Source organism: Typopeltis vanoorti, chromosome 4, assembly GCF_054136105.1.
Source record: "Typopeltis vanoorti isolate ZY-2024b chromosome 4, IOZ_Tvanoo_1.0, whole genome shotgun sequence".
Taxonomy (NCBI): Eukaryota; Metazoa; Arthropoda; class Arachnida; order Uropygi; family Thelyphonidae; genus Typopeltis; species Typopeltis vanoorti.
In genome coordinates this window covers 111,756,831-111,773,376 of record NC_143552.1, presented here as the reverse complement: position 1 = coordinate 111,773,376, position 16,546 = coordinate 111,756,831, and the positions used below count along the sequence as shown (strand labels likewise).

General features: G+C 35.1%; 1 protein-coding gene across 3 annotated transcripts in view; it reads right to left on the bottom strand.

Moving 5' to 3' along the window:
• Positions 1-16,546, bottom strand: part of Alh (coiled coil domain containing protein Alhambra) — a 294,506-nt gene that overhangs the window by 93,346 nt on the left and 184,614 nt on the right. For all 3 annotated transcript variants that reach the window (XM_090391968.1, XM_090391969.1, XM_090391970.1), the window contains 2 exons: positions 13,374-13,433; positions 6,487-6,623 (listed from right to left, as the gene is read on the bottom strand). In XM_090391968.1, coding sequence (XP_090248094.1) covers positions 6,487-6,623; positions 13,374-13,433 — 197 coding nt within the window. The remainder of the gene's footprint in view (positions 1-6,486; positions 6,624-13,373; positions 13,434-16,546) is intronic.

Genomic DNA, 16,546 nt, shown 5'->3' with positions numbered 1-16,546 from the left:
GATTTTTTTATCCTTGTGAATCACCACATGCCTTCCTAGCTGAAACAATATACATTTTCTTCAGATTTTGCAAATGGTACTTATGTTCATATTTTTATATTTTCTTCACCAATACTTGTATATTAGAATCTACACTTCAGCTTTAAAAGCTGAACTATTTTGATTCTTATTAACACTTTTTTTTAAAATAATTTTATTTTCAATATGTCACTTTTATCATCATTATCAATTTCCTGATATACAGGGTGTCCACATTGGATCTCCCTAGTTTCAGCATGTTACTTAAGAGTATGGACCATGGTGTCGAAATTGTACAAACGAGAAGGAACACTCACGAATTTTTATAAATAAAAATCAGTACACTTCCACATGTGCTCCTTTAGTAGCATACACAATGTCAAGTCCATAGTCTATCTCTAACCAGGTTCTCTGAAGCATATCAGGGGTGATGGAGGACAGCAGCAGAAATGCGATGTTTCAGGTTCTCTAAACTGTCCACTTTAGTTGTCCTTCACATACCCCCCACCCCCTCCCCACAAGAAAAAATCAAGTGGAGAAAGATTCAGCGATCGTGGTGGCAAGGGAATCAGTCCTCCAAGTCCAATCACCACTGAGGGAAGAGCCTGTCTTTTTGTCTGAAAAGCAAATCTGGATTCTCATTGACACGTTCCAGAATTTCAGCTAAAAATATTACCTGTCGTGGCTTATCATTTTGCTTGATTTCCTGCAACATCTGCACTTTATAAACACATCTTATGATGGATGACATTGTGAATGGTGGAGCAGGATATTTGCAGTTCACTTTCCTAATGGATTTTGTCGGGCTTCATGCAAAGGTTTCGCGAATCTTCTCTACCTTCTCCTCTGATATTGGCTGCTTCCCTTCTCCATATTGTTTTGAAATGCTTCCTGTCATTAGGAAATTTTCTTTCCACAAATGGATACTCTTGGGATCGGGTACTGTCTTTTTGTACACCTGATGGAACTTACGCTGCACAGCTTTGATTGATTTCAGCTCAGCTAACCACAACACAACTTGCACTCCCCCCCAGCAGGAAAAAAATTCTGGATGAAACTCATAGTCTCTGGAATGTTTGAACAACCCAAACCTTACATATTTCTGTATCTTGATTTTTTACCATTCTTTGAAACTAGGGAGATCGAATGAAGACACTCTGTAAATCAATCTCCCATCACTTGTCACATATATGTGATATATGAGGCAGGTCTGGAAAGTTCTGATAAACACCTAGAATAGAAAGAATATTAAAGCAACTGATATAATCACATGTAAGTTACCTCCATAACTGTGCTACTAGTATGTTCTTTCTTGTGGTTATATCAGTTGCTTTAATATTATTTTTGTCTAGGTGTTTATCAGACCTTTCTAGAATCTGCTCATATATTAATCTCCTATCACTTGTCAACACTCCAATAATGTCATATTAGAGTAATATACTAATTTGCTGACAAGAGACACACTGAAAGACTAGGTGGATGTTTGCAGTTCACACGACACTTTCCTAATGGATTTTGTTAGACTTCATGCAAAGGTCTCTGTTATTCTGTTATCTACTTCTTCCTATGGGTCTTTCCACTGCCTTGGCATCAAAACACATTTTGTTAAAATTTCCTCTCCCATTCTATTTAAGTGACAATGCCATCAACAGACTGTCTCTGCTTCCACATTCCAGAATGCTAACAATGTCAAGTTCTTTCTCAATATTGTCATTTTTAATATGACTCTGCCATTCATATCACCTGTGCATCTAATTTTTCTCAGAACTCTCATATCTCTAGACTGTGATCAACTTTATTTCCAACCCAATTCTCAGATCAATAAGTTAAAATTAGTTTGAACAATCACAAGTTCAGTGTTTGGATAATTTGTCTCTTATTCTATATAAATTTATTTATTTGACTCCCTACTGTTAGATTCTGAATGAAGAACTTGGAAAAGGGAACTATTCATTCAGGATTTAACATGTTTAATATAAAAGCTGTAGGAAAAACTTACAGAAAATAAAAGAAATTACTAAGTGTGTGTAAGAATATATGTTCCCTTCATGTAAATTATTATGATTTAATGTTGTCTGTTCAAAATTGTTAAGTAGAGAATTTGTGTGTAAATATTACTTTCATTAAGACAATTTTGTATACAGTAAGTCACTGAGTAAGTTGTAAACAGTAGTCCAAAGGTTGCATGCGAGCCATGCAGGTTGAGTAGGGCCCAAGGCAGTGGCATACGCGGAAGGTAACTTTCGTTCGCTTTCCAGGAAAAGAGTACTTCTAGAGCAGAAGGCGAGTATGGAATCAACCAGGGGGCAATATCAAGAGGTGGCATGTGAAAAAGCAGAAGGAAAAAAGGGGTGCAGGAAGTAGGAATAAAAGGTGATGCATGCCGGTTTTCAGGGCTTTTTACTCCTGGGATTTGGTCTTTTCTGGTCGAGACGGACGTGAGACGGGACAGCGAGCCTATTCTTAAAGATGTTTGATAGATTTCTGACGGAGCTGAGCGTGAGATGTCGGCATCAGCAGTTGCGAGCCTTCTCTAAATGTCCAATCGGAGAGGAACGGCAAACGTTTCCTTAGAAGCAGCAGCAGATACGAGTATGTCTGGCAGCTAATCAAGAACAACACAGAAACACCATCATGCGCGAAGTGCAGCCTAATCAGACCCAGCATGTGGACGGGATGGAAGTACAGTCGTGCTTAACAAAAAGGCAGACAGATCTGGCAGACCTGATTTCTGGCATAGTGATGGTAAAGTACAGTATTTTGTTATATGTTATTCAGTTGCATTAGAGAAAAGAAAGTAATTGTGTACTGGTTGAATGTGGACAGTTTACTAGAGAATAAGTAATTATTCTGATTTGTAATAGTTGGTGTCCATCAGACAAAATTGTCTTGGAACAAATATATATAAGTGTGACAGAATTCAATATATGAGACAAGTGTAGCAGATAGAATCTGATTGGAATTTCTTTGACGTAAAATCCGAGTATATTAATGAGAAAAAAACATGGAAGAGAATTATTGCTTGTATAGCACTGTGCTTATTTCCTTTATTTAGTATGACTTTAGAATTAACTTAGTATGAATTGATTTTGCATGACCTTGAGTCCATTGAATGTGTGATATATTATAGTTGTGTCTTAAGATCCAAATAAACATGTTTTGTTTTTATACCTGAGTTTTGCCTGAATATGAGAATCAAACTACCACTCAAAATTAGAACCTAAGCGGGAGGGAATTGAAAGTTTATAGAGTTAGATTAGAGGTCACGACTGCTAGTTGAAATCTACTTGGCCGTAGTAAAGTTTTGTTAATGAGCATATGCATGAAATTCTGGGAATGTCTCTCTGAATAAGTCCCTTCTATTATAGGATATTTGCTGGCACAGCTTAAAAATATAAATTTATCAATATCCGAAAAGGAGACAAGCCCCAAAAATAGATAATTCTTAGGTCCGATTGTAGAATAGAAAAATAGTGATAAAAGGAGTAATAAAAGTAAAATATAGGCAAAAGCAACGATGTAACACTACCATACCAGCTTTGCTTATTAAGTTATCTACTTCCATAATTAATTTGCCATATTGGCTACAAAATCGTGCCTAAACAGTTGAACTATTTTATTTCTTCTACAGGTTCTCTAACGAGAATGCAGCTGAGGTTTTCTATGTACCTGCTAATTTTCATAGTTTGGCCTTTTTTTTTAAAATTTCAATTTAGTTAAAGAATCCTGGAGACTTGCACTAGATTTGTATAGAAATAGAAATCATCTGAATAAAGCAAACAGCTAAGTTTATTATATGGTCCATATAGATGCTGAATAACAGTGGAGAGACGAGGGTTGTTTGAAAAGTTTGGTAAATTTCAAACAGACGGCGACAGAATTCGTTCATTCATACCAGTGTCGGCACGTATTATCTTTTTCATGACCCCTGGCAAAATTTTAGCCATGTGTAGTTCTCGTTTGGCAAACATTTAAAATGACCATATTTGCATTTTTCATAAAAATGGAGAAAAACGAGTTTCGTGCAGTGATAAAACACTTTTATTTGAAAAAATGGATGGCTACACAGATCCAGACAGCACCATTAGCAAAACTGATATGATAGGAAGACAACTGAATAAATTTATATGGAATAAGAAAGAAATAAGTCAACTAACTTCTTAGTATACCAGTTTTTCTGTGTTCTCTATTTTCATATTTAATTTGATATTTTCACTAAAAATTGTGCTTAAGTAGCTGATTTCTTTTTACTCATTTTATAAGCTCTCCATTCAGAATAAATACAGTTGATTATATTCATGCAATAAAACAAATAATAGAAAAAGCAGAAGAAAACCAATTGCCTCTCTCTTTAGCCTTTATTGATTATGAAAAAAGCATCTGATTCCATCAAAACTAAAGCAATAATCAAAGCACCCCAGAATCAGGGAGTTCCTGGAGAATATACGGATCTCCTCCTCCAGGAAATCTACCAGAACACCGCAACAGCAACAATCCAACTTCACACAAGTAGCAATAAAATATCAATTGAAAAAGGTGCCTGACAAGGAGACTCTCTGTCACCAAAAATCTTTACAGCAGTACTTCAAGAAATATTTAACAAAATAAACTGGACAAACCTTGGTATGAAAATTAATAACAGAAACTTAACACACCTATATGTAGATGATATCATAATTTTTGCAAACCACTCCAGAAGACCTATATCATGAAAGCAGAAAAGTTGGCCTAAAAATAAACAGAGAAAAAACTAAAATCGTGTTTAATCATTTTGTAACACCAAAAAACATAATAATAGAAAACAATTTCTTGGAAAGAGTATCTTCATATAGATATTTAGGTCTTCTCACTGATCTGAACTGTGGACTCCAAAAGGAAATAAATAGTTCAACTTGCCTGGAGTGCATTTAGAAAATTGAAAATCATTTTTCAAAACAATGATGTCCCACTCTGTTTAAAAAGGAAGTCATTCCAGCGTATACTTTCAGCCATCACACATGGTTGTGAACTTAGTCTCTAACCAAAGCATTGACAAATAAACTAGCAACAACTCAAAGAAAAAATGGAGAGGCTGATGCTAGGCTCACATTAACAGATAAGAAGCAAAACACCTGGATAAGAAGCCAGACTCATATCACTGACATCATTCTTCACCACAGGTGATTAAAATGGAAATGGGCTGGACATCTATCCAGAAGAGAAGATGAGCAATGGAGCACTATACTAATGAACTGGATTCCAAAAGAAGGGAAACGAGGTGAAGGACATCCTAAAAGAAGGTGGAGTGATGAATTGTCAAATTTTGTTGGGAAAAATTGGTCAACCATTGCCAAGAACAGAGAAAGGTGGAAGGAACCAGAGGAGGACTTCATCCAGCAGTGGACAGAAAATGGCTGAAAAGAAGAAATATCAAAATCCACACAAATAGTTGCAAAACCTATAGCATATTACTACTTGGTCTGAGCAAGAGGTTAAGATCAAAGAAGGGATTGGTTTATGTGTTTCATGAAGACCTGAATGTTGTAGTCTTTGGAAAGACAGAATGAGGGAGGATGTTCAAAAGAACTGATATAGATGGAATGAAACAGGAGGAAGAGGAAACTGGTTGGCATATCTGAAGCTGAACAGAAATGTTGACCAGCAACTGCTTATGTTCTTGGGGAGGAACAAGTGGAGGAATGATGGTAGCCAGTTCAATAGAATGTTAGCCATGTAGGACAGAACATGGAGGAAGCACAAGGCAGAAAACAAACATCTATGAAACAGTAAGTGGAGCGAATCCATGAGGAGGGTCATTAATTAATTGGATTGTTGTGTTCCTATGCAGGTTTTTGGTAGTGCACTATCCCAAATGTTTCTGAAGTAGTACAAGTGAGAAGCAGTCTTGGGTGGTAAAGCCACAGCATCTTTAGCCTCTAAAAATCGAAATGAGATTCACATAAAATAAGAGTAAGCTCCTCAAAAATCAATCTGCTGGCAACTGCAGATTAATAAGAAGTTTATGGGTAGTGTACTTGGGGGAGGGGAAGAAAGAGAATGGATCAATAGGTAGCATAAACATATCTCACATTTTTGAAATTCTGAATTTATTTCTTTCCAATGAGGTAGCCCTGTTTATAGCAGCAATGATTCCATGTTTTTTTTTTTTTTTTAAATACTGAAAGAACAAATCATCTTTAGCATATCTCCAAGAGTAAAAATTGAGAAGAGTCAATTTAAATAAATATGAAAGCTTCTATGTAACAAAGCCTTATCTGACCAATATATCAAGGGAAAGTAGCAACACGAAACATCTTCACTCTGTGAGGTGAGGATGTTTCCTGATGTAACTCATGATCAGCACATGACTGCCAGACTACAGTTGCACTGCAAGAGTAAATATCAGAGAAGCATGTTTTTTTTTAAACATATAGCTGGATAATAAAACTATAAACTTGAAAAAATAATATATCTAATATTCATTTTTACCTAATGCAGTAGTATCTGTAGTTAGATTAGTAGAAAGCCCATCGTCTTGGCTGGAATCCTGTCCAGTGGCCATTGATATTTGGGAACAAAGACCATTTTGTAAACTATTTAAAGTAGACTGGTTTGCTGCTGGAGATCTGTGTATATATTTATATATTGTTGTTTATATTGTTATTTATATATTATTATATTATAATATAATATAAATAAATATAAAATATAATTATGAACATCTTTTTAGGGAAATGGTAGTAATGACACTGTAAAATGCTTAACAGGATTGATCATCACAAGCCCGGTATACCATTTGGTTATTTACTTTGTGGTATAGACACGATGTTGTCTGTGTGCAATGACCTGACATGTTACTGACAACGAAGTGTCACTCCAACAGTACTAATAGTGGCAGACATACTGCATGCCATGTGTAGTGTGTTTGCCACAGATATAAACAAATATGAATTTCACATTTAAAAAAAAAAAGGAAAAAAAAGGTTCAACATTAACAAAAATTACCTGTTATACTATTTGAAATAAAAAGAGATTTTTCATGTTCTATAGCACTGAAACTGTAGGCAAGCTTAACTTCTATTTAAATACCCTACCAAAATAAGAAAAAGCATCTAAACAGAAGTGTAAAAGTCATTGACTATCAAATTTCTGATATGTATATTCAAGGGGTGTATAGGATACTATGAAAGCACCACATGATTAAGTTTACATTATTACCAACTTATAGCAATAATTTTGCTTCAGATTAGTCTCTTATTTGTCAGGATTTGAATATTATCAGAGTTTATATTTTGGTCTTTTAATGCACTTCTAAAAGTCCATGTAGTTCTTAGTCTTCTTCTGGGTCTGTTTTCCTGCTATGCTGATATCAAATATCTATTTTGCTAACCTTTCCTCTCCCATTTGGTTTAGGTGACAATAACAGATTACACCAGTTAACATTTTTAAATGCAAATAATGACAAGAGTAAAAGTAGCTAAACAAGTCACGGGAAGGTCTTGGATAGAATATAGATGAAGCAAAATATTATGGATGCTACTGAAAAGATTTAGAAATAGAGAAAAGCATAATACTAACATAAACAGTGAAGATAAGGATATCTGGATGATTATTTTGAAAAATTATTAAATGAAATAAGATGTGATAGAACAGTGTTAAAAAATATCCAGAAGAAACACCTTCATGAGCACATTTTGTGCGCATGACTGCATTTCTAATATCCTTTTCCACAAAAGGTAGAAAAAGATGTTAAAAATCTAAAATACAGCTGAAGTAGATAATATCTGACCAGAAATTATCAAATATGGATGTATTTCTCTATCAATGCTGGAGTACCCCAGGGTTCTATACTCTTAGCCACATTCTTCTTCCTTTACATCAATGACCTTCTCTCTGACTTCAAATCCTACGTACAATTTTGCATGATAGTACTCTTCATCATTAAAGAAACCCATTAATACTCAAATAATTGAAGCCTAAAGATCTTCCAAAACCAGTGACTTAAACACTGATCTCCTTAACATTCTTAAATGGGGGTGATGACGACTTAGTAAATTTCAATGCTATAAAAATTCAGGTTTTCCTTATTACCTGTAAGAAAGATCCTACTACACTCCCTCTTACTTTTGATAATGTTGCAGTTTCCTTTCAAGACCAGCTTTATGTTCTTAGGCTCACTGTCATATCCAGTTTATCCTTGCACAAACATATTATATACATAGCCTCCTTAGCCTCTAAAATGCTTGGTGTTTTCTGTTCAAAATATGACTTCTCTTCCTTTCAACTTCTACCACTTTATAAGTCTCAGATCTCCACATCCTTAGAATATTGTTCCCACATTTAGGGTAGTGCATTCAAACATCCCGTCCGCACGGTTAGCCTGGTGGCTTTGCGCTTCGCAACCATATGCCTGGGGAAGGAGTGTCCTAGGTTCGATTCCCGTCAATGACGTGAGGAGCTGAAGGATCTTCCTCAGCCACAGCCAAGTTAGACAGTCTTGGGCGCGGGCAGTAGGGTTTTTTCCGCCAGTTAATCTGGTGTTTTTCATCCCGCAAGCAGGCAAACCGGCCCCGTGAACACACAGGGATACAGCCAAGAATACCTTGAGGCATAGGAGTGACCATTCTATCCTCGTATTTCGGTTATGAAATTCAAGCATGCTTGGAAGGTTGTGGGCCTTAAAGGCCTGTTAAAGCCATTGGGATAGATTCAAACATCCCTAATAATTCTTGATGATATACAAGAGGGCAATCTGCTTAACAAGTGACCCTTCCTTCACGGACTCCCATCAGTCACTTTTCCATAGGTACTGTTTTTCACAGTACCAATAGAAAAGGCACTTTCATGGGCATTGTGCCTCTCAATTGGTCACTACAATTCCTCCACTTTCTTCTAACCATGTAAGATCTAGAGCAGCCACTGGCCAACACCCATACACTGTCCAGCTGTAAACATACCAAACAAACTTCTCACTATTCTTTGGAACAATCTCCCCCATACTGGAAAAATTACTTATTGGGATGAGATCTAATGCAGAAAGTCAGAGAAACAAACTTATCATGGGAAACATGGTGAGAATTATGTGTAAGTTTAGATATGCAAATATGATGATGATATAAATGACACTGAGCATGGTTGTGTATCTGGCAAAGGGGTGGAAATGTATGCTTTGGGTTTAGACCTTTTGAGTATGTCTGAGGAGGGACAAGAGAAAATTGTACAAGGCCAAGCAGATTGCATACCTAAGTATAAGAAAAGGCCAGGTGGTAATTTGTTATGTCTATATACAAATTCCAGTAGCATCAGAAATAAAGGAATTGAGTTTGTTGCTTTACTGAATGCATTGTGGCCTAAGACTGTTGGGATTAGTGAAACCTGACAATCACACAATCAGATGTTGTAATTGGGATTGAGTATAAAGAGTATAGTGTTTTTAGAAGTCACAGAAGAGAAGGATGGGAGGGGTGGGATAACTACTAATGATATCTGATGACTTGAATCCAGTTAGGGAAGAAATACATCGAAGCAATAATGTCCCATGTAGCAGTGAATTTGAGGCTATCTGGTGTGAAGTGGAGGTTAACAGAATGAAATATATGGTGGTGGTGGTGTACTGCTACAGACCTAGCGGTTCAGATGCTGGCAACAATGAAATGAATCTCCAAATTACCCTGATGGATACCTTAAATGAGTATCCTTATGGGTAGCTGTAATTATCCAAACATTGATTGGCTAGAAGAGAAATCTCATGATAACAATGAAGCAGAATTTCAGCTCTTGCGAGACAACTTTCTCATGTGAAAGAAAGAACTCTAGGTCAAAGAGTGTTAGATTTCATCACAGAATCAGAAGGGATATCTGTTAAAAATATGACTATTTTACCAACAATGGTGACAGTAATGTTATACTTTCTTGGAAAGTAGCTAATATAGATGTTCCAGTTAGGAGAAGTTATATGCTAAACAACATAGCTGGAAATTATGACCAACTCAAAAGAGAAAATACTATTTTTGGTTCCATGGTATCAGTTACTGAATGGGAAGGGTTATACTGCTACATGACAGGCATGGCAAGCTTTGAAAAAGTGCTTAAATGAGGCAGTACCTGAATGGATCGCTAAAGTTTGAAGAACAAATAGAGCGGGAGTGAATTTATGTGCAACCTTATTAAGCAGGAGATCCATAAGAAGCAGATGATGTGGAAGGAATATTGTGAGAAAAAGAGTGAGAGGAGTTATGAATTATATAAAGCACAGGCCAGAAAAGTAATGAATATTGTGCAGAAAGCTAAATAGGAATGTGAAAAGAAATTGGCTATGCAGGCAATCCAAAAAATTTTTATTGTTCTGCCACAAGTAAAAGAAAGAATGAATGTAGAAGAAAAGCTTTACTGAATGCAGATGGTGCTCTACTGTTGAGAGATAATGAGATTGTTCAATTAACAAGTGCTCATTTGCTAAGGTATATCAACCAGGTGTTTGTAACATGGTGCACAGTGTTACTACTAACATTGAATGAAGAGTGAGAGGTGAATGAGAATGATGTTAAAGAGCTTTTCATAACCTAGATAAGAATTTGTCAATAGGGACAGATGGAATATCGACACGTATGCTACAAGAAATTGAGACTACAGATCTTATCATAATGGTGGAAAATTTGAAGTTCACATAGCCTCAACAAGTTATGTTGAGGCGAACTTTGACATATAAGGATAGGAAGTCAAGTTGCCTCTTTATAAGGCCTTTATTGCCTGATAAAATTTTTCATTATATAGGGGGTGGGAAGAAAACATGGAAGGGGGAACATCAATGGAAGTTAAGTTTGTTCATGGTTAAGAAATGGGTAAGAGCTAGATTTTTCTCTCTCACAGAGCAGTGAGTGAGTGGAATAGTTTGCCTGTTGAAGTAGTGAGTACATGTATTGTGAATGAGTTTAAGGGAGGGTATGACAGCTGGTTTGGGTGATGTATGGCCTCCCTTGATTGAGTCCTTGACTCTCTGGAGGTCTCAGATAATAATAAATAATAATAAGCTGGATTTAGGCTAAATAGGGATTGCCAGAATAAGATTTTTTAATTTAAGGTAAAAGGTTGAGAAGTCATGAGAATGCACTTAATTTTGTAGATATGGGAAAGGCATATAAGGTAACAAGAGAAAACTTTTCAAAATGCCACAGTTATATGATATAAATGGTACATTACACAGAGCAATATACAACTCATACTTAAAACTCTAATTGAAGAATGCATAAAAGGATGGTTTTGTGTCATATCAGATGCATACTATCTGCATTGTTATTCCTTATCTATATGAATCCCATTATGAAGGAAAGAATGGCATTAATCAGAGAACAAAGTCAGAGATATTAAACTCAGCTCTTTATTCAGATGATGTTATACTCCTAAATAAGTCCACTGGAAGTTTTCAGAACTGAAATGAATAACTGATATGAAAATTAGGATGAAAACAGGCAACACAGAAACTGGATTCTCAATGGAGAACCTACAGAACAAGTACTTCAGCTATTTGATAAGTTTTAGTGATGGCAAATCAAAAATGAAAACAGAATATGGTGGTATGGTATGAATCCAGGTGAATACATTTATATGGAACAAGACAGAAATTAGGCAGTCTGCTAATCTAGCAGTATATGAAGATCATCTTCACACTAATTTTAAACTGGCTTAAAAATTTGTTTTTAACCTATTTAAAACTGATTAGAAATAAAACAGTAATTACAGACTAGACACCACAGATATGAGAGTTAAGGGAGTGAAACGATAGCATCACTGGCAGAATCACATTAAAAATGGAAATGTTAGAATGTGTGAACAGAGCTAATATACTGCAGCATGTCACTTTAAAGATGGAAGAGGAAAGATAAAAAAACAGGTGTTTGATGCCATGAAAATATCTGGGGGAAGATCTAGGCAGATTGATGGAGTTAGCAGTGCATTAGAAGATTGAAATGTAAGATTTGGCAGTTATAGAGAACTGAGAAATACCAGATTAATTTGGGAAAAAAATTGTTAATAGGAAGTTAGTAATAATGTAAATGTTATTATACAGTACTATCATTTACGGTATACATATCAGGATGATGACGACCAAACTAAGAAATTGTATACTGCACTGAAATTGTATACTTCTACTAGCATGAGATGACACCAATTTTTTAGATGATAGATTACTATTACTGTTTAGCTTTTGCTTAGATCAAAACTATATGGATTGAAATCATGAAACAATAAACCAGACTGATACTTGACACAATGTGTCTGCCTGGATAACATGATTTAATCTGTAGAGTGTTGTTTAATATTAACTATCAAACTTTCATTTTCTAAGCTACTTTCTACTAAAAAAAAAGTTATGAATAGTTATGTGGATTTCCAATTATGTTTATATACAGGGAAGAAAAAGAACAGGACTGTTATTAAAAGGAATGTGTGTGTGTGTGTGTGTGTGTGTGTGTGTGTGTGTGTGTGTGTGTGTGTGTGTGTGTGTGTGTGTGTGTGTGTGTGTGTGTGTGTGTGTAAATAAGTTTTTTTACCTTGGGAATAATGTATATTAGGGTTACCAAGTAATTTTATAAACTTGGTTATTTTACTCCTAATCCCAAGTAAGCAAACAATTAAGTTTGCAGCTGAACGTAGTTCAAGTCTAAAGGTGGTGCAACACCAGGACAACTCATTGTAAAGGTGGATAAAGTTCTGATCACTATTCTTAGTATTTTCCATAATGTAAAGCACATCTCACTAAGAGATATATACTGCAATACATTATGGGTGGGGTCACTACCCAGACCGGTTCAAACCTTTTTTGAGGTCTTTATGGTTTTTTTTATGAGGAGAACTCAAAAAAGGTTGAAACCGGTCTGGGTAGTTAGTAATAATGTAAATGTTATTATACAGTACTATCATTTAGTATACATATCAGGATGATGACGACCAAACTAAGAAATTGTATACTGCACTGATACTGTATCAAATTTTATATGATTTTTTTTTTTTTTTTATCTATGGAGAAGATTTTTCTTCATTTACTAAGCAATGTTTAGGTTCTGATATATACCAATCATGTAACTACTGCTGATCATGACCTATCAAATAAGGTGAATAGCACAATAATAAAACAAAACTGCTAAGCAGAAATAAAATAAAAATACTGAAACAAGCTTTCAGGGAGAATATATATTTTTTTACTATAATGGGGATTAAACTTATAATAAAGATAAACCAAAATCAATACAAATTAGAACATTAATATAGATTTACAGAATAAATAATAATTCAGTTACAACAAAAGGCTGCATACAGAATTTATCATGCAGTTAAAACAGCAAAATTTCAAGAGCATTCATGCAAAAGTAACTCACCGATGATAAGTATGGTCAATATCTGTAACATGTGGACTACTGGTAGGATTTGAATTAGCCCTGTACAAACAACACAATTAGAGATGCAACATAAAACAAAAAATTACAGCAAGATCACATTACCAAGAAAATGCAGCTTACACTTATAAAAAAAAAATAATAAATAAAAGTAAAAATAAAATAAACGTTTTGTATGTGTGTGTGTGGAGGGAGGAAAACCAGAAAAGAAAAATATATTGTCACATGCAAAACTGCACTATCTCTGTATGTCACAATTAAAGATGACAAAATCAATAGCTTCATTATTTCAAGCTATTTTCGGTCCCTGTAAATGATACTGAATGCAAACCTCAGTGATTCTATCTGCAGTCCATAAACTATCCTAAAAAATAAGAACTATTTGTTTTGGCTTATCACACCAAACATTTTAGCTTATGAGCTATGACAATAGAGTTCTTATACACAAAGTTTTTGTATTTGTTACATTTTATGAAGATAAACTTCAAAACAAGTTCTCAACATGACAACCAACCACATCATTATGTTACAGGTCTTGGGGATCTCTTATGTATAGGGCTGACACACACATTTAGGGTAGCACTCCTGTTTTGATAAGCAGGTAATCGGAGATGCAGCAGTCATGTACTGTGGTTGTAGCCTATAGCCTTCCCTCACTGTATCTCCAGGATACTGTCTGTGACTGTTGAAATTAGAGGTACACATGGTTGCATTCTCAGACTTTGGTTTCACAGTCTGAGAATGCAACCATCTGTACATCTGCATGGCTTCTAGTCTTATGATGCCTTGTCGCCATATCCAAGAATTTTGCTATCATGAAATGTCATGTTCTCGGTCCAGACGTGAAATGGAAAACTCCAAAATGCCTGCTTTTATGCCGTGGCCCATTTGCATATACTGCTGACAGTGATAATCAGGCTCAGCATCACTTTTACATAATGCACCTGACTTTTAGATGCTTCCTCCCCTCCCAACATTGTGATTTTATTCATTGTTCCTTAATTTATGGAAACCAGTGTAAATGATAAATCTTCCATTCAAGTCACTTTTAGGTATATTTCACAAAATGTATAAGCACCTACTGGATTCGTTTTATAGTCTTATTATTAACTCTAATTTCGCATTTGAAATCTTTACAAAAACATGTAATTTTTGTAATGATTGTTTTAATTAGATTTCTAATTAAAACAAACATTCTAATGTTTGTTTTAATTAGATTCTTTTGCAGAAGTTGGTAGTCACATAAGCTAAAAAGGATCAAAATGTGTTCAAACTATATAAATAAATTCCACACACACACACACAGAAGGGGATGCAGAATCCATAACATGCTGGTACTGTGTGTAAGCGTTTAAGGAGAAGGAACTGGTGATATATTTCTTCAAGAGATGGAGGTTGTATTGGTGAGGAACATTTTAAGAGAGAGGCTGTTTCAGAATATAGAGGCAGGTGAATGGAGGATGGAGTAGTGGATTAAAAAGTAGATTTCAAAAGAATGATGGAAAGCTGGTGCTTATTTTTTAAGATGCTTAGTGGAAAATAAAGGAATAATGGATGTCAGTTCTGTAGAGGAGCACCATATATTGTAATAACAAGAATATGTCTATGCAGATCAATTTTTGTTGGCAAAACGATTCAAACTGATTCTCATAAAATTCCTAATATATGCACCACTAGCGACAGGTGTAGAGTATTAGGATAGTACTACATGAAAAGTTTACATAATTATTAACTTCCTATCAACAATTTTCATCCAAATTAGTCTGTTATATCAGGGCATTATATTATGGCCTTTAAGTCATGTCTTAATGCAGGGGTTCCCAACCCTATGCCTGCAGGCACCATGGCACCCATTGACCAATTTGTGTGTGCCCACCGCTGTTCAACCGTGTGCCGTATAGTTTGAAATAATCACGCAACAATTCATGGCATGCTATATGACGCATGCGTTAACGACACACGACGAGTATTAAACGCATACAATGTAAAGTAGACGCACATTCGAAGTTGTTCATTCCAGTTTAAGAACTGGAATATCATCATATTCTCCTAATTATGAAGCAGTGGCCAATGAAATGCTATGCCAAAGATCACACTAACTTACATATATATATTTAAATTTTTATATAATGTACACTTTTAAGTAATAAAACATTTGATTATAATGTAAACTTTGTATGTATACATTTAACAAACGAATTCAAAAAATTTGCTTGAAAAAATAGATGTGCCCGTCGCCCTATCGGTATTTTAGAATGTGCTCTAGGAAACAAAAAGGTTGGGAACCCATGTCTTAATGTATCAATCCACCTGGATTATGGGCTTCACTAAGTTTTTTCTTGCAATCCTGGCAACAAACATGTTTTGCTAACCTTTTCTCTCCCATTCTATTTAAGTGGTCATACAACTTGGAGTAGCTCTGCACACATATTTCCGAATGCTAACAATATCAAATTCCACCACAATATCTTCATTTTTAGTATGATTCTGACAATGATGCCCATCTGTTCACTCTTCTCATTTTTCTCAGAACTCATATCTGTGGTCTCTAGTCTTTGATGAGGTGTTTTATTTCCAAACTAGCTCACAGATCCATAAGATACAGCTACTTTAGTGTTTCATCAAATTCTCTTCTATTCTATATACACTCATGTTCACAGAAACCGCATCACCTGCTGTAACCATATTTTTTTGGTAATTACATTTGAATGCCTATTTGAAAAGGGATAAAAACATAATAATTGTCACAAGTAATGAAGGTAATATAACATTTTTGATTAATATTTGACTCTTTTTAGTACAAGACATGGCATAATTAGGAAATTACAACAAACTTGTCACTTCCTAATTGGGTGTGAAAAATTTGCAAATATTTCAAAATGGAGTGCAATGTGATATTTTCACTGGAAAAACAAATACCAGTATCAAAATTTAGTTCAACTACACAATTTTATTAATATTTAAAGCTAAAAATTCACTTTTTGCTGTTTAGTACATCATGGGTCCTCCTCCTGGCTTTATTACAGCTTGGCATTGACAAAAACATTGACCTGATGGATGCAACTATCAATTCATGGTTCAATATCCTTATAATGACTTCTTGGCGCTCCTGAAGTGTTTTCAGCTTCTTCTTGCGTATTTCAGTCTACATTTGG